At 35.9% G+C, this 18,999-nt stretch overlaps 1 protein-coding gene across 2 annotated transcripts in view; it reads left to right on the plus strand.

Moving 5' to 3' along the window:
- The first annotated feature begins 8,749 nt into the window (after positions 1-8,749).
- Positions 8,750-18,999, plus strand: part of LOC127880629 (sugar phosphate exchanger 3-like) — a 251,664-nt gene continuing 241,414 nt past the window's right edge. The window contains exons 1-8 of one of the 2 annotated variants that reach the window (XM_052427951.1): positions 8,766-8,893; positions 11,608-11,719; positions 12,113-12,205; positions 13,255-13,338; positions 14,346-14,491; positions 16,303-16,399; positions 16,859-16,943; positions 17,661-17,771. In XM_052427951.1, the coding sequence (XP_052283911.1) occupies positions 8,847-8,893; positions 11,608-11,719; positions 12,113-12,205; positions 13,255-13,338; positions 14,346-14,491; positions 16,303-16,399; positions 16,859-16,943; positions 17,661-17,771 (775 nt within the window). In that variant the 5' untranslated portion in view covers positions 8,766-8,846. Of the gene's footprint in view, positions 8,894-11,607; positions 11,720-12,112; positions 12,206-13,254; positions 13,339-14,345; positions 14,492-16,302; positions 16,400-16,858; positions 16,944-17,660; positions 17,772-18,999 lie in introns of both variants that reach the window. The other variant, XM_052427950.1, reaches the window with a different exon arrangement.

Genomic DNA, 18,999 nt, shown 5'->3' on the forward strand with positions numbered 1-18,999 from the left:
CTATGTTTTCGGACACTCTAAGTTTTTGGACACCCCTTTTTTAGCAAAAGCACATTCTCTCTCTGATCCACTTGTAAATTGGTTAGAACATTATTTTAAATTATTTCAAAGTCAAGCTTGAAAGGATCATATTCAACATTTAGGTCTCAGGGTCTAGTCTCAGTGATTAACAGGTCACGTTCCAAAATGGGTGATGTGCTTCCAAGCATTTGACCAATAACTAAAATCATTAAAATCTATGTTAACACTTACATTTTTTACCTAATCTTCATGGCAGTTGATCAGAAGTTTCAATAAATAAAAGTAGGAACTCGGTAACAAGGCTCAACTAGATCGGATAGACGCAAATAATTTGTTCATACTCACAATGCATTTTTTTTTCTAGATCTTCATGAAAAATTAGTTAACACCACTAGGAAACAATCAGTTTCAGGTGAGCCACATTGTGCTGTTAAAGCTATATATGTATAGTAAAGATTGTTACAAAACCTTGTTTATCAATAAAAATAAATGAAAAGTTGTAGTCTTGGATGATATATTCCTCAACTTATATTCTACGACAATCTTTTGAGAAGAAAAACTAAATTTGACTATTATTATACCCCAACATTCTGTGATTGGGGGCTAGCACAGGAATTCTCAATTATGTTCCTCGAAAAACAATGGGTTAGCATATTGTTGCTGTTTTATCCAGTTGTCTGGACCATTACTCCCAAAAGAATTGTAAATTCAAATATGAGATATTAGGAAAATAAATCTCATTGCAGGGAGTGCAGTGTCCAAGAACGAAAACGATTGCACCACAACCATTAACTATTGACCTGCGGATAAATGATAAGCAATCAAAATTACACAATTGCGGTAATGTAGATTAACTTAAATGGATGCTTATTTATTTCATGCTTTCCGGTGATTTATACAGAAATATCAGTGCAATAAACTGGTATTTCACTGTTTAACAGTGAAAAATAACTGAAAATATCGATATTTTTCGCTGTTTTTCTGGGAATATCGATATTCCACCGAATCCAACAAATATCCTTTATAAATCCATCCTCTTCAAAAGCATCGTCAAACCAGTACTTTCAGTACTTTGATTTAATTATTACAGACAGCTACCGGTGTGTAGCACAGAAATAAATTAAGATCAAGATGAAATGGCATATATAGATTAGAGTCACAAATGGATATCAGGATGCGATACCCTAGCTCTTTCTATGAAATGCCTATGAACTTTCTTGTTTCTTTATCGTGCTCTGTGCACAGACACTCGGCATTAGCTAATACCCCCGGCCCCTCTCAGGGCTCGACACTAACGGTGGTCCGTTGATCCGGGGTCAGTAAAAAATAGGGAGGACCATTGTAACTAGAAATTTGGTTGATCCGTCGGACGAGTTAAAAATCCTGGCCGGCTTATTGTGAAATACTGGTGGAAAGCCGTTTTTATCAATAAAACAACTTTATATGTTCATAATTAACCGATAATTTCATCATTATTTTATGGGCCGACTCGAGACCGGGATGTTAAATAGCAACATATTGGAAATATAAATTTTTCTACATGCCCGGATGACAAAAACCTGTTGTCGGATCAAAAAATCGATTTGCATTCAGCAAATGTCTCCGGACTTTGCCGTGATCGATACACAAATTGACATAAAATTCGAAGCGTTCGGATCGAGAAATTAACAAAAATGCATTTATTATTTTGCAAAAGCAGCAATATTAAGCATTGTATCGATCTTAGTACCATCAGAATATACTTTGTTTACCGTGCGAATTTACACTGGAGAGCGCCGAATAATGTTTTGATATTGCCAGAGAGTAAACGTGCGTATTTTCAAGATAACAAGTTTTCACGATGTGGAATTTCATTCCGGGGGTGGTTGAACCTGTTACCTCCGCCTAAAACCCCTAAAACTAATGAAGAGAAGTACAGCAAATATGAAAAGGACGAGAGATAGTTCATAGTTCAGTAGATAGCATAGTTTTCTTTTTATAAATGCACAATACATTGTGGATAGTCCGGAAAGTTAATTGAAATTTAGGTTAAATAACATAGATATTGTCGGACCACTTAAAATCTTGGAGGGCCAGTATTTTCTGAAAGCTGGTGGTCCTTTGGGTCAGAAGGTAAAAAAGTTAGTGTCAAGCCCTGCCCCTCTCCACAGCTGCTACCCCCTCCCAAACTCTCAAAATTGTCCATTAGTAATACAAAATCACATGACAAAAAAGTTCGTCGAACAAATATTTTTTTACTTAATATACTTTTTTACCTTTTTTACAAGGTATGTGACTTAGACCCATGAATTGCTGATTTCGGCACACCAGCCAATTTCCGAAGCTCACTACTCCATCAATTTTTAACCGATTTGCACAATTCTGGTATCAAACAACGCAGAAGACTTCATACTAAATGAATAAATCGATGTATGTTGCCATAAGGCTACCGTAAAGCTGTCATCAAAAAACAAACTTGCAACAACCTTTCCTAGAATCGATCTGATTACCACGAAAATACATTACAAACGTACACACTTCGGTTGGACAGTCATTCGCATTGAACTTATACATTTCATACAAACAAATACACTCAAAATTAAACAAAATTATTACTTACTAACATATATACCTTTCTCTTTCCAATCTGTTGCGAGAATCAGCTTTCCAACTTTTGAACTGATGCATTTCACTATCGCTACGCTATTTCACAAGAATAGTCACACCTCCGTTATTGACCAATGAGAGAACAACTTTGTTGAAAACTATTTTGAACTCGACACTGGCGTAGCAATAGTGAAAGGCATTTGTTGAATAGTTGGAAAGCTGATTCTCGTAACAGATAGGAGTTAAACGGATTTATATATTAGTACGTGTTAATTTTGTTTTATTTTCCTTGTATTTGATTGTATGAGATGTGAGCTTAGAAGGCGAATGACTGAACAACCGAATTATGTACATTTGTAATGTATTTTCGTGGTAATCAAATCGATTATTGGACATGTTGTTGCAAATTTGTTTCTTTATGGCCGCTTTACGGTAGCCTTATGCGAACATGCACCGATTTATTCGTTAAGTATGAAGTCTTCTGCGTTGTTTGATACCAGAATTGTGCACATCGGTTGAAAATTGATGGATTAGTGAGCTTCGGAAATTGGCTGTTGTGCCGAAATAATTAGTTCAAGGGTCTAAGTCACATACCTTGTTATATATATATATAAGGATTGATCGTAATGGGTGTTTTTATCGAAAGGTAAAATCTAATTTATTATTCAATGGCATGTAAACATAGTTTCGGTTTTCGAGACATGTTTTGTGTTTGTGCACGTACCGTAATGGTTGATTTACAGGCCTTTACAATGGCTAGTAAACAGAGCTCACATGCAGAAGCATGCAATACCGGGAATACGTATCAGGTAAACTGTTTACGAGGACGTTACCAAATTTCATCAATACACCCCATACAATTTTTATGGCAGTAAATTAATTCTGAATTAATTCCAGCATACAAAACCGTGGATCTTTTTATATACTTACATTTCGTTAGGACGCCAAACTGTTGAATGTAGTGCATTATTTAACAGCGCAAAATTATAAATATATATGCTATTTTAAAATGACTTTTTGTTTGTGCAAATATCGGAACGCTGAGCACGCAAGGAGTGTCCATGCAAGCTATTCAATAGAAAAAAAAGTTTTTTGCCAGAAAACAAAGCTTCGTTAGAAAAGACAATAACTTTGAATCATAGTTACAAGAAGGTCACATAACCCCAAACCGGAACTCCTGTTTTTAGGGTTTCATGCAGTCAGTTTGATACTTAGCACACATTGTTCAGTGCATGCTGCATAGGATTTGTAAAATACATTGCAAATTGAATGTTTTGGTATCAATTTGAAGGTATATTTGTAAGCAATAAGAAAAAAAGCCATGTTTGTGCTCTACTTTTTCTGTTGATGGTTCCCGGCTTTATAAGTAGGTCATACTATTTGAGCCCAAAATGGTCGCCTGCACAGCTGTCAAAACCGGTTTGCCTATTCTAAGGTGAATATTTTAAGGTAGTGCACCTCTAATGATTTCCCGCGATTTCTTCGAAGGTTGAAGAGCCTACTATTAGGTGCCGTAGCCTAGTGGTTAAGGCTATAGACTAGAAATCTTTTGGGATATTCCCGCGCAGGTTCGAATCCTGCCGACGACGTATACTTTTTTGCGACGCGTTTTATTTATTTTCTAACGTAATTTGATTTAATATGGCATATAAGCTATATTTATTGTTAAATATGTTGCAATTTTTATGCACATTTTTCTATTATTAAAATTAAAACAACGTTATGGCGAAATTGGGTGATTTACTGTTGAAAATACGAACCATGCATGTTGCATTTTTATTTTTATTTCAAAAAGTAAACGGTAAATCTGTCTAGTTCTTGGTATTTTTGCTGTATATAGTGTTTCTATAAAAACTAAGTTTAAAATATGACTTAAATGATACTATTTTGAATTTTATGACACTTTGTTTTTAACCGACCCAATTTTTACTTGGCTGAACTCACTTACATTTCATGGTGCTCTTCCATAGATAAAAATTTGTAAAAAATAAATGTCTGTAAAAGAATACTTATTTCATCTTGTTTAAACTTTAAACACCTTTACAGCATCTGTACACACCAACTGCATGCCCATATTTGGAAATTTGAATGAATTATGGAACTTTTATATACCCCAGGGGTGAAAATAAACTGGACAAAAGCCGAGCGTGGGGGTGGTTTTGAAAAAATCGGTATATTTTTTTAAAAAGCATGGAAAGCCTACCTACAAATTTGCATGTAGTTCAGTGAAATGATGCTGATTAAGAAAATAATTAATTAGATTATATTTGGATATGTGCCCATTAGAGGTGCACTACCTTAAGTTACAATGTATAGAATTTAATGACATCAATTTTTTCAAAAGATTATGCATTTATCTTTCCAATGATGTATGATGATATAGTGGGTCATTGCTTGATCATGGTAAAAATTGATATCGAACTTCAACTATTGTATATGTAATATAGAAGGAAATTGATTGCGCGTGCGTAACCTTTAAGCACATCCGACCAAGTTAGTCGTCTGCCAGAATTTTGACATTTGACCATCAAAAACTCTCTGTATTGCAAAACATAACTGCCAGATGTCATTTTGACCCAAATTAGGGCTGTTTGCAATTGGGCTGTTGCACTTGGGGTCATAAGGGGGCTAAATGCTGGAAAATCACACCGAAACCTGTTGCGGAGACATATTCTAAGACTACTTAAACACCCGGTATTGTTTTTCAGTGCCATTTTGACATTCATTTGCATCAATCTCAATAATGAACCTAATGCATGTCTTTATTTCATCTGTATTTATTATTATTGTTTACTTTTTGAGCCTTTTACTGTTAAAAATGCCCGCCAATTTTGGACCGACACTTCTATCTGCCTTCGCCTTCAACCCATTCAGGCAGATCTACCCAGAATAACACTACTTTGCCTTATTTTACCTGTTTGGATATCTTGCTGAGTTCAAGTAAAATCAAGTATTCAGCTGAAAACACATAATATTATGCTTTCTTTCCTGGAAGAATGTTGTTGCGATAGACCCTGCATGAAAAACACCAGGAAAACTGTATTTAAGTGACCTTAATATTATGCATAAACGTAAGTGTGCATTTGTAGGCGGTGTCGAAATGGGTCTATAGCTCTGCCTGAACTGTCGTCCAATTGGTTTACAAGTCCGGCTGAAGTGACAGGCCATCAAAAACTGTACAGCATGACTGATTCGGAGACGACCCTCAACACTCGCCCAGTCGTGTCGAGAGGATCGGTGTCTTTGCAGGTTAGTACGCCGTTATTTTCAATTAAATCTATTGTAAAATGATTTCTTTGATATCCTGGCACACTTTTGTCACCAAATTTAGAAAAATTTGGTGTTTTACATTGACTGCAGCTCTGAAACCAAATTTTGTTGCGATAACTTTGCCGGTGTGCCCGACAATGTGATGCCGGCGTGGTGAATTAACCATTTGCAGCAAATAAAGCAAGAAAGGCTATTGAAAGCTTACTCTAATTGTATCTAACTTACATTAGTTGGCACCGTAATGGGTAAATGTGCACAAAACACCTTTTTGTTTTCTCAGATTACACAGAATTGAGCACCCGGGCCAGACTGATGCTTTCCGGAGCCTGCTCGAGACGGAACTCGAGCCGAGGAATCATAGGTCCAGGTGTGACAAAAGACTTAAAGCTCATGTCTGACGATGACTTTTTTTAGTCAGGAAGTCAAGTGTGTTGTTTTTCCATGCAAGCAAGCCCTTTTGTTGGGTCAAATGACATCAGAATTGCTGCTTCTACATGGATTTTACCTAAAATGTGCAAAACAAATAAAAAAGTTTGTTCGAATCCAGTTCAAAACCTGCTTTGCTGCACAAATATTGCCATTGATGATTTTTTTTCACTTATTAAGTCATATGTAAGATCAGCTTTGCCTATTAGAATCGAAAGACATGCCTTGTATGGAGTCTAAGTGCTGCATGTATGATGTAATTTTTACCTTAATTCTTGACGCGAAACGCTGTTACGCATGGCGCTTTCAACGGCAACTTTTATGAATTAATATGTGTGTCATTGTACCGGAACTTTGTGATCTTTCTCAAAAAAGATTATACCTGTGGGAAAAGTGCCTTTAATTTAAATTTGAAGGGGTTGGGTTCTCTTAAAGGTCACATAAACTCCTGTTTTTAGGGTTACATGCAGTCAGTTTGATACTTAGCACACATTGTTCAGTGCATGCTGCATAGGATTTGTAAAATACATTTCAAATGGAATGTTTTGGTATCAATTTGAAGGTATATTTGTAAGCAATAAGAAAAAAAGCCATTTTTGTGCTCTACTTTTTCTGTTGATGGTTCCCGGCTTTGAAAGTAGGTCATACTATTTGAGCCCAAAATGGTCGCCTGCACAGCTGTCAAAACCGGTTTGCCTATTCTAAGGTGAATATTTTGAGTTACAATGTATAGAATTTAATGACATCCATTTTTTCAAAAGATTATGCATTTATCTTTCCAATGATGTATGATGATATAGTGGGTCATTGCTTGATCATGGTAAAAATTGATATCGAACTTCAACTATTTTATATGTAATATAGAAGGAAATTAATTGCGCATGCGTAACCAGAAGGTCTTAGAAAACTTAAACAATCGGACGGTGTATGTAAAAAAAATATTTTAAGCAATAATGAACATTGTTATAATTATAAACTTAACATTTTCAGAGCTAATGATTGCACCCACATGTATTATTTCCTTTTGAATGTATGTGAAAACTTGATGCGATTTTATACAATATATGAGTTGATAAGTTTATTTCAATAGTTGGGTAATTGCGTTTACGCTAGTTTTTGGGCATTTTCAAAAAAAATCGATAAATCAAACCGAACAGCAAATAACAAGCTGACACCTTTTTGCATCCTATTCAAAGAAATTTGATAAATCTTAACAAGACATAACGTACAATACATACGCCCAGATAATAGGACACTAGCAATGTGCGTTACGTGTCAGATTCGACAAATTCAATGACATAACCGAAACTGAAATAAATATAAACTGGCAGTTTCAGTATATTAAATACACTATTTTTGCGACAGTTATATTTAAAGCATATAACGAATATCAATCTAAAAGCAGTGCAATGAAGCCAAGATTCGGATAGTATAATTGGGTTTGCACAATTAAATGATCTCTATATACTCTAAAGATACATAGCATAACAACTACTACGCATCCATTTAAGCCTTAGTTATGCATCCGCATTTGTTAACCATCAAACGCCCATGCTCGATTAATGGGGACCAACTTTAACTACATTATATATTTATTGGCCTTCATTACATCAACGACATAAAAGAGAAACAAAACAAAAAAAGAAGATATAGAGAATACTAGGTCGGTGCCGAATAAAGCAAAGTTTATTTTGCGATGCTTAGAAAATCTGAACCACGAGACTTGGCGAGTGGTTCAGATTTTCGTGCCGAGCAAAATAAACTTTGCTTTATTCGGCACCGACCTAGTATTCGATTTATCCCATCAATTTTCTTAGTCGTAAATTATTTCTTTAAAAATAGAATAGGAAAATCAAACTACACGGAAAATCCCAAAGTTATTTTATGCAAACATTGTTTTATTATTTTAATCGTGCCGAGCCTAAAACATTACAAAAAGATCAGTAACTAACCTGTTTTTTTTTATATCATACCTCTACGTCCCCGATTTTTAAGAAATAATGAAAAAAACACACTAAACAACTGCAGCTTTAGCGTGAAAGAACATGCATTGTGTTGTATGACGTGTTAATAATGACGTCACGAGTACGCGCACCTAATATTTGTAAATAATGTTTTTTTGTCTTTTTGAGTTGCATTATTTGTTAAAAAATATATTACATCTTGGTATCAAATTGTTTGTTTTGTTGAATCTGATTCGATTTTACTAAAAATGATTACTTTATAGTTGATTCCGAGTAATATGACCATTCTCCGCCGCGCTTGACAGCTATATTTCTGCACTGCCGAAATAGAGGAAAATTTATTCCACTGTGGTATATTTTGACAATGCACGTCTGATGATGGGATAAAATTATTTTTACAATGACTTATGTAGATTTAGGTAGATTTCGGAAGATTTAGGTAGATTTGGGTAGAATTAGGTAATTCGTGTCGCCGCTCATCCGGAATACATCGTCTGCTGATCCAGAGTGGCTTAAAACATCAAAACAAATGATAACAAACATGGTTAATATAAAATATTTGAAGTGATATTATTTAAAATGTGGTCGTATCATCATATTATAACATTTATTTTGACATTTTCAAGGTGAATATATATCCGCTTTCAAATTGAATACTTCAAACTACGATTTGCAGAATTGTCATGCGATTTCGCGACGTCACGAAATTTATTATTTTTTTTATCCAAAATGGCATTAATTAAATTGTTTGAGTTTTAAACTTGTTTCCCGGTGTTATATGTTTCCGATAGATTAACAATGAAACTCGCCTTTCTAAGTTTGCTGTATTTAATTTTTTCGTTTCTTATAATGCATCATCAACACGCAAACCAGGAAGGTAATCATGCATTTTATCACCAACCAAAAACAAAAATCTTATCATTAAAATTTTACTCTCAAACCAAGTAGATCTAAACCGTGGTCCTAATTCTCACAGATAGCCATATGGTTGTTGTGCGAAAAGTGTCGCATGGAAGAAATAATCGCTAGAATGTAACACCTGTAAACTTGGTACCCCCTTCCTTGCCAGGGTGACATGTCAGACACTGTACGCCATTGTGTTCAGTTTCAATATTTCCTGGCATTCTCTTAGATGATGCAAACCTTAACCAAGAGAAATAAACAAACTACTCAAAACAGATTGGCTTAAAATTAAAATGGACCTTCAAGAAACACAAATAAAATTATAAAATCAAACATATGCTGACCAAGACATAGACACTATTTGGAATACATTTTAAAAAGACCTACAAAATACCATCTCAAAAAACATTCCAACTTAACTAATAAAAAACAACAACAAACTACCTTGGGTATCTAAAAAATTAAAAACAAAAATGAACACATATGAACGCAAATATCTTAAATCTCAACAACAAAAACCTAAAAGAAATAACCTAAAGAAACTAAATTGCAAATCCAAAAAGAGCAGTGCCAGGCATATTGGCAATACATTTAAAACCTCATCATAGACATCCCAAGTTTCAGAACAAACTCACCCAGCACACCCTTATATTCCAAAAACCTATTCTCAAAAATCAAAACTAAAAAAACTGAAAGCCAGACCATACCTCCTCTTAGGGAAAATGGTCTCCTTAAATCAACACCTCAAAACAAAACACTAATATCCTCAACAGTCAATTCCAAGATGCCTACATCTGAAGCTATTCCTGACAAATGCCCCAGTGCTCATCCATCCATGCCAGACATCAATGTCACAGAAAATGGAATAACTAATCAATTACAGGTCGCTGTGATGTAATGGTTATGGTGTCCGCCTAACGACCGGGAGGTAACGAGTTCGATCCTCACTGTCAGAGTGTTCTTTAGATCTCCCCAAAAGAAACCAAGTACTGGTTCTAGGCCCAGGAAACGGACTCGAGAGCGTTTAATTAAGACTGAGGCTTTCGACAATTACAAAGCATTTAAATTCATAAAGCCTCAGCAGTAACCATTGCTTTAGACACATACAAACCTCAAAAGACTCATTCTTCCCAAGAACAATTATACAATGGAATTCACTGTCTCCCCATATACATGAGGCAGCCACAGTAGAAGTTTTCAAAACCCTTACGCATGTGGCTGTCTTTGTCCCTTTATCCACCTGTAAACAATTACAATGCAAATAGTTTTAAATTAACACCAGACTGAGCATCTCTTGTACAGTTTGACCCCTAAACCAATAGGCGCCAGCACAAAATCTTCTATTTTGAATCAGTGCTGTATCGGAAGAAAAAGAGGTAGAATCATCATCCTCTTTAAATGCAAAGTGGTTGGTGAATGTGATTGTATTCTTGCCTGGGGTGGTCCGGAGATTTTTTGAGCTTAAATCATTATGAACCACACTTTTAATATGTTTCACGATTCAACATTGAAACTTGGATTTGAAAAGTAAACATGAAACAAGTTCATTCATTGCTAATGGTAGGCGGAAAACTACAACGGGCGAGGCATGGTCAGGGGTGATAACCCCAAAAAAGGGTTAGAGTAAGGGTTAGGGGTCGGGTTAGGGTTAGGGTTGGGTTTAGGCTAACCCAAACCCTAACCCGACCCCTAACACTAACCAAAACCCTAACCCTAACCCTCTAACCCCCCCTTGCGCAATACCATACCATGCCTCGCCGGTTGTAGTTTTCCGCCTCCCTTGCTAATCGGACAGTGCAGTTTTTAGCATTAACAAAATTTACTCGTAAATGGATGGAGTTTGTGGAATGTAAATGTGGCAGATGCAAAAAGCGTAACATTTTTTTGGTGTTTATAGGACTTATGTTAAGTGTAAAAAATTAAATTGTTAACACAATCAGTTGAAGTTGATATAAATTAAATGAAAGTAGTTTATTACCTTGATTTGTGGCATTTTCAGCAATGTTTTTTCTTATAAAAACAGAATGGCAAATTCAAACGTACTTGTGAAATTGTGTACCTGTGACATCATGCACAAAATAAAACATGCACATTATCGGAAGCTATTGAAGACAGGTAACGTCATGATTTGTAAAACTTTTCATTCTTTCGGTAATAAACTCCTTTAACCTTTCACCTCATAAGAAGCAAAGTAAAAATGGCTTTTGCAACCAGCATAAAACCAGAACAGCCTGCGAGTAACTCGCAGTCTGTTCAGGTTTTATGCTGTTTGCTGCTCATCAGTATCTAAGGGTTGGAAATGAAGCCTTTAAAACTTGAATTTAGTAAGAAAGGTTATTAATTTAAACTTAAACTTGTAACTTTCTATGGGACTACAAATGCGTCAAAACACTTATCTGAGTGGTAAAGGCTTAATAGGCTCTGCAATATGTTTCAGCTATGCTCTGTTCCATGCAACAAGGAAGACATTCAGCAATGTAAAATCCACCATTTCCAGTGAGTGGAGCTCAACGCCAGGCAATGAAACACACTGCAACAAACCAGATAAAGTGAGTGAGCCTCACTCTGGGAAAACAGGGCTTAATGCATGTGCATAAAGTGCGGTCATAGATTAGCCTGTGCATTCTGCACACGATAATCAGGGAAGACATTTCTGCCTTAATTGGTTTAAGAGACTTCCTTACAAAATAAACACCACAAAAGCATTAAGCCCCATTATTCAAGAGTGCGGCTGAAGTATGTGTTTATGATGTAATTAAGGTTATTGCAATTTATTAATTTAAAAATAATGTACATTATATCATGCATGTAAAGTAATTCTTCAATTCCTCATAGACAAACATTAAAAATATAAAATCCCTTCTGAAAAAATATAGGGAAATATTTTCCTGATTGTTTTTATTATTTTTGTTATGAAGCATAAAACTGATATGATCTTTCAGTTGTGGACAGCACATCACATGTACGGCAAGTCTGATGATGCTGAAACTTACCTTGGTGTTCTCGATGCAGTGTTCATGATAGCATATGCTGTTGTAAGTGGTGCGGTATATAGCTACTTGAAATCTGTACTTGTTTTATTTCTGTAAAGATATGATAACAGTGTGTTATTGATTAAATTTTAATTGAACATAATACAGACCCTTAAAATCTCAACCATGTTGTAATATTCAGTTATGCTCAGGCTAATTTTTTAAGCTGTATACCTAATTTGAGTATAATAAAGGACAAAGTTTCCCATCATGCTTCATAATAAGATCTGCTTGATGCAAAAATGAGTCATGTACCTTATGCAACCAGCATACCTCCAGACCAGCCTGGGCATATACTGGTCAGACGCTACTCTTTCTGTTTATGAGACCGATAAGCGTTGCTGTTTATAGTTAACAGGGTAGCTCCTAACCAGACTGCTGGATTGCGCAAGCTGGTCTTGAGCAACACTGGTTGCATATGGGATATAGAGAATATTATGTGAGTTTTGGATAAAGATCAAATTTATCATACGAGGCTTAGAACCATGGTAGCGCGAGTCTTGCCCAGCTGAGTATGGTTCGAGCTTAGTATGATAAACTTGATCTTTATCCAAAACTCACATAATATTCTACTTATCCTATTATTTCCTCCATTTATCCATTAATTAATATCGATATCTCACTGTTTGTCCAAAGTAGACAAAAACAGATTCTCAAATTTTGGGAAAACCCAAATCTGATATAAAAATAGCGATAGTATAGAGCTCAAGTTTATACAATCGTTGTTATACTATTGATTTTCATCTGGTAATAGGATAAAATGTGTCTTGTTCTGAGAAAGCTGGGCTTAATTCATGTGCGTAAAGTGTCGCCCCAGATTAGCCTGTGCAGTCTGCACAGGCTAATCAGGGACGACACTTTCCGCCTAAACTTGATTTTCGGTAAGGAGGGACTTCCTTGAAACTAAAAATACCATAAAAGCGGAAAGTGTCGTCCCTGATTAGCACTTTACGCACATGAGTTAAGCCCAGTTTTCTCAGAACACGACACATATTAATACCCATTTTTACATAAGGTGGCTCGTAATGCAGTTGCATATTTCAATGATACAGGGTCTCTACATCAGCGGTGTGCTGGGAGACAGATATGAGCTCAGGAAGGTTCTCTCCATTGGCATGTGTTCCACGGCAGTCATGGTAACTCACCAAGTTTTCAAACAAATCTTAGCCCTAAATTGTGGATCGAATAATAAAGTTAATATCAATTTTAATGTGTTTTACTGTGGAAAGTAGTAAATAAAAGAGACAATACCTGGTGTCATGATTTGGGCTTTGGCAAGTCAAAACTTGCATAGCTTGACATGAAACTTTGTATCCCTGCATAAAATTAGATATCCTTTATATGTCAATGTATTTGTATTGCATTTGGAGTGAAGTCATGAATGCAAACACGCACTTTGTGTTTAATCTGGTTTAGTCACATCATTTCATATCATTGTCTTAGATACAGATTTGTTATAATCTTTAAAGTTTTATTGTGATACATGTTTTACAAGTGAATACATTTAACATACGCGCCTTACTCAGAAAAACCGGATTAAATGCATGTGTGTTAAGTGTTATCACCGATTAGCCTGTGCAGTCCGGACAGGCTAATCAAGGACGACATTTTCCACCCTTACCGGAATTTCTCTAAGAAGAGAGTTTTGTTAAAGTAAAAAAAGCGTAAAGTGTCATCCCAGATTAGCTTGTGCGATATGCAAACAGCAATTTGTTTGCCCAATTTGGACAAATTACCGCGAAAAAAAATGCAACTGGGAAAATGTGGGACTTGAAGTCTTCAGATTGGCAGATTGGTGTGTTTTATTTGTTGCTTATAAATACCTTTACTTAAATTTATAACTAAGTGTTGTCAAGTTGCCAATATTACATTTACTTACAGTAGGAATAAGCCATAGAGCTGCATAGGGAAATAAACTAAATGCTGCATTTTTTGAACCCAAATATTTTTATTTTTTTCGTATGGAAACCTTCAATTGGGATTTTTTTGGGTTGGCAATTGGGAAATTTTTTGTTTTCCCCTTTGAAAAAAATTTTGTTTTCTGGTTCTTTATAAAGAAGGAAAACCATCGCTGACACATGCATTAAGCCCTATTTTTACGCAGTGAGGCTCATTGATTTCAAACTGTCCCTACATATTTCAGGTGTTTGTGTTTGGCTGTGTATTTGAGTGGACCCATTTCTACAACCAGTACCTGTACGTGATAGTCTGGATACTGAATGGTCTCCTGCAGTCGACTGGATGGCCCACCGTGGTGGCGGTCATGGGAAACTGGTTTGGCAAATCTAGGTAGAAAATGACTTTTGTGTAGAAAGTCTGTTTACCAATGCTCACAGTTTACATGGTGTTTCCTAATGAGTCGTGTTCTGAGAAGACTGGACATAATGCATGTGCGTAAAGGATCGTCCCAGATTAGCCTGTGCAGTCCACACAGGCTAATCAGGTACGACACATTTTTTGTTTAAATGAAGTCTCTTCTTAGCAAAAATCCAATTAAGGCGGAAAATGTCGTTCCTGATTAGCCTGATCTGGGACGACACTTTACGCACATGCATTATGCCCAGGTTTCTCAGAACGCAACTCAAATATTCGAGTCTCCCTCTGAGAAAATGGGATTGAATGCCCGTGCGTAAATTGATGCACAGGCTAATTAGAAAAGACACTTGTTGCCTTTCTTGCTAATTTGAGACTTCCTTTAAGCCAAAAATACGATAAAAGCTGAAAGTGTTGTCCTTAATTAGCTATTGCGGACTGCACAGGCTAATTTGGGACAACACTTTACTCAAATGCATTAAGCCCTGTTTTCCCAGAGAGAGGCTTGTATCCTTTTCTGTACAGGTTTGCACTGGTGTATTATTTTGACACTAAATATGAAACAGCCTGATTTTTGCATTGAATTTAAAGAAGTATACAAAGGATGAACAAAATTTTATTTGTCAGTTTAATAAAAACCCTGTTTCCTTATTATGTGGTCTAAATTAAAACAAGCATTCACTGTTGAAATAGAATAAAGTCAAACTTGATGCTTACTCAAGTTGTTATTGTTTTTGAAAATGCTTGTAACTTTCAGATAAACTCAAACAGAATAATTATGCACAAGTTTTCTAAAGTTACAGTGGAACCCCTCTAAACCGGACAACCTCGGGACCAAGAGGAAATTCCGGTTTAGAGAGGATTCCGGTTTAGAGAGGACATTGACTATGTAACTTTCGGAAAGTCAATGACATAGCTGAATGTGGAAGGAAGTTCGGACATTTTTAGTCTTAGTTATCTTAATTACCAATTTGAAAATCTAAATGAATATCTTAATGCAACTGCTTCAATAACTCTGCAAATCACCATTTTATATGACACTTAATTAGCAATTGTAATAAACAACACAATTTTAAATAGCATTAACGATTATTAAAATTTAGCACGGCTTCCTACATCAAAAACAAAACACACTAAAGAACTCTTTGTTTGTTATCAGTAATTATAATCAGTTTTATCACCTCTATTGATCGATATGTACATCACAGGACAGACAAGCACCTTTTAATTGTTTTGCGATTTTTACAGTTTGTAATTTGTTCGACCACCTTCATTAATTTCACGCGTCTTTAATCCGCTATTCACAACTTTTTGACACTAGGTCTAAGGTGCAATAAACCGGCCCTGAGCGGTTTAGAGAGGTACAATTACGTATGGAATGACCCAATATTGATCAAAGAAAGATCGGTATACGGAATTGAGGGGATTCCGCTCTTGAGGAAATATTTTACGCATGGTTTTATAGCGGAAAAATGGGACCGGACAATTTGTCCGGTTTAGAGAGGATTCCGGTATAGAGAGGATCCGGTTTAGAGGGTTTCCACTGTATATCAAAAACGTTAGTCATTATTGACTAAGGGGGCTATTGGAAATGCTCACAAAAACAGACAGTGACCACAAAAATCCCAAATCCATAAGTCCAACAAGGTGTGATGGTACTTTACTCTTTGTATTATTACAGACCTTATGTCTATTCTTGTAAAAAGAAGGTTTCTGACAGAAGTTTTCTCCAAACAAGAGTGTTAGTATTCTGGTCATTGTAACTGAATCCGTTAATTTAATTTCAGCCGGGGCTTTGTTCTGGGTGTGTGGAGTGCCTGTGCGTCCGTTGGCAACATCATTGGGGCTCTCATGGTCTCCCAGGTGCTTCACTATGGATATGATGTAGGTTCTCCTTGTTTTGCTATGGTCTGTAAAATGTTGCTTTAGCTGCAAGTGAGGATTTCAAGTGATACTTTATACATCTAAAAAAATGTAAACCAAGAACAACTCTTAAGCTAGAAGGAAACCCTTTACCACTTAGATACATATCTTGACGCATGTGTAGTCCCTCAGAAAGTTACATATAATTAAATACCTTTCTTTTAATACTAAATTTAAGTTTTAAAGGCTTCATTTCCAACCCTCAGTTACTGATGAGCAGCAAACAGCATAAAACCTGAACAAGGTGCCAGTTACTCGCAGGCAGTTCTGGTTTTGTGCTGGTTGCAAAAGCCATTTTCACTTTGCTTCTTATGGGGGAAAAGGTTAAGTACATTTGTCATTGATAGCTATATTTCTATAAAAAAATTGTTCAACATTTATGTACTCATATAATACTGCAAATGGCATGTGTTTTTATAGTTTGCCTTTCTGGTAACCTCGACTGCCTTGTTCGCTGGTGGAGTGATCAATATCTTTGGCCTTGTCAATTGCCCGAAGGAGATAGGTAGGGTTTTGTTCTGCCTTGATGGAAGTCGATGTTAAGTCATTGTATTTTGTAATGATTATGTATTCTGTATCTTGTTTGTTTGTTTGGCAGTTATTTTATTTCAAATATTTGTTTTTTAATTATCATAATCATACAACTGTTAAGGCTTGAAATTTGAAATCTGCACATAGATACAAAATGTTGGTAATTAGGTTCCTGACTGTCTCAGTATATCTATTTCAGCCTACCTTTGTTTCATTTTTATAAAATAAAATAAAGATAATGTTCTTTCTATTGAGAAATAAACAAAAAGTTTAAGAAACAACCTATAGTTCTGTAAATGTATATGTTGTTGCCAATTGCCTTGTCATTCACTTTTCACTACGGAAATGTTTCTCAAACTTCCACACTGAATGTGTAATGGTTGGATGAAATTACGGTTTACTCCAGTAAGATCATTATTATTTGTGGAACATTAATTTTTGTTAATATAGTGGGTTCACAGATCCACAAATTTAACACAAACACATTGTCAAATGATCGCGGCGAATTCCTCCTTTTTTCCAAGATCAGAAACCCACGAGTCCATGAAAAAGTCATTTTTTTAAAAAACATGTCAAATAATCAAGGCAAATTCCTCCTTGTGTTTCAAAATCAAAAACCCACGATTCCATGAAAAAGTCATTTTTTGAAAACCACGAAATTTCATGCCGCCATATATAAATTATTTTACAGGCCTACCCAGCCCTGATGAAGACATGCAGGATGTAGACTTGGAGGTAAATAAGGCAGGGTTTTCACCGGACATTCAGTATGACACCAGACCTGAGGACGTGGACGATACTGGTAACTAGACTCGTATTTGTCATGCACTATTTCAATAGTTTTTTTTTGGCTCCTTTGTCATTCTTAAAGTTCTTTATCATCTCTCTGTTATTTGCATGATTTAAAAAGTTTGTCATGAATAATTTGATCATGTGAAGATTTTTTGCGCTGTTTCATACATCTCACTGGAATGTCACACAAGTTATTGTAAACAATTATTATATTCCATACTTATCTTATCTCTTAAGTTTCTTTTACCCACAAGCTTAAAATGGAAATATTGGTAGTTTTCTCTGAGCTGTTAGTTTAATCCTATTTACTAAAGCTTGATTGCATTGAAAGCCCAAGGCTTTCAGAAACCCTCTCGAGTTGGTTTCCTGGGTAGAACCAGTACTTGCACGGTTGAGCAGTGATCAAAATAAGAACAAGGTTCAAGCCCTTCGCTGGTAAATTTGTACTGGGCCTGTTCACATTCTTGGCTAACACTGGTAAATTTGTACTGGGCTTGTTCACATTCTTGGCTTACACTGGTAAATTTGTACTGGGCCTGTTCACATTCTTGGCTAACACTGGTAAATTTGTACTGGGCTTGTTCACATTCTTGGCTTACACTGGTAAATTTGTACTGGGCTTGTCCACATTCTTGGCTTACACTGGTAAATTTGTACGGGGCTTGTTCACATTCTTGGCTTAATATAAGCGGGCTTGGAACATTGTCTTGATATCAAGTAATAATCACTATTATTAAGATCGCAGTGGTGTAGTGGATATGGTGTCCACCTAGTTCTCTGGAGGTCATGGGTTCGATCCCCACAGTGGGAGCATTCTTTAGATTTCCCCCATACACACCAGGTACTGGTTCTAGTCCCAGGAAACGGACTTCAGAGCTTTTCAAATAAGCCTTTGGCTGACTATGCAATCGAGCTAAAATTAGTAAGTTAAAACAAAAAAAAGCAAAAAACTAATAAATACAATTAGCCTTTGCCTAACTTCTGATGACTGACTCAGTGACTGTCAATATATTATACTTAAACATGCATTATGTGCTGTTGCATACCCCTTAATTTTAAATGAAAATGTTTGTGCGCTTTATACATGGACACAGCACAATTCTGACTGCTAAGTTGCTAACAATTTCATGTGCTATCGTAAATATCCTTATAAGAGGCCATGTTTATTTTTCGAGAATACTATGCAGTCTATTGTGCGTGATACATGCTACAGTACGGTAAATGGATTGTGGAAATTG

The sequence above is a fragment of the Dreissena polymorpha genome, chromosome 5 (genome assembly GCF_020536995.1).
Source record: "Dreissena polymorpha isolate Duluth1 chromosome 5, UMN_Dpol_1.0, whole genome shotgun sequence".
In the NCBI taxonomy this organism is placed as follows: domain Eukaryota; kingdom Metazoa; phylum Mollusca; class Bivalvia; order Myida; family Dreissenidae; genus Dreissena; species Dreissena polymorpha.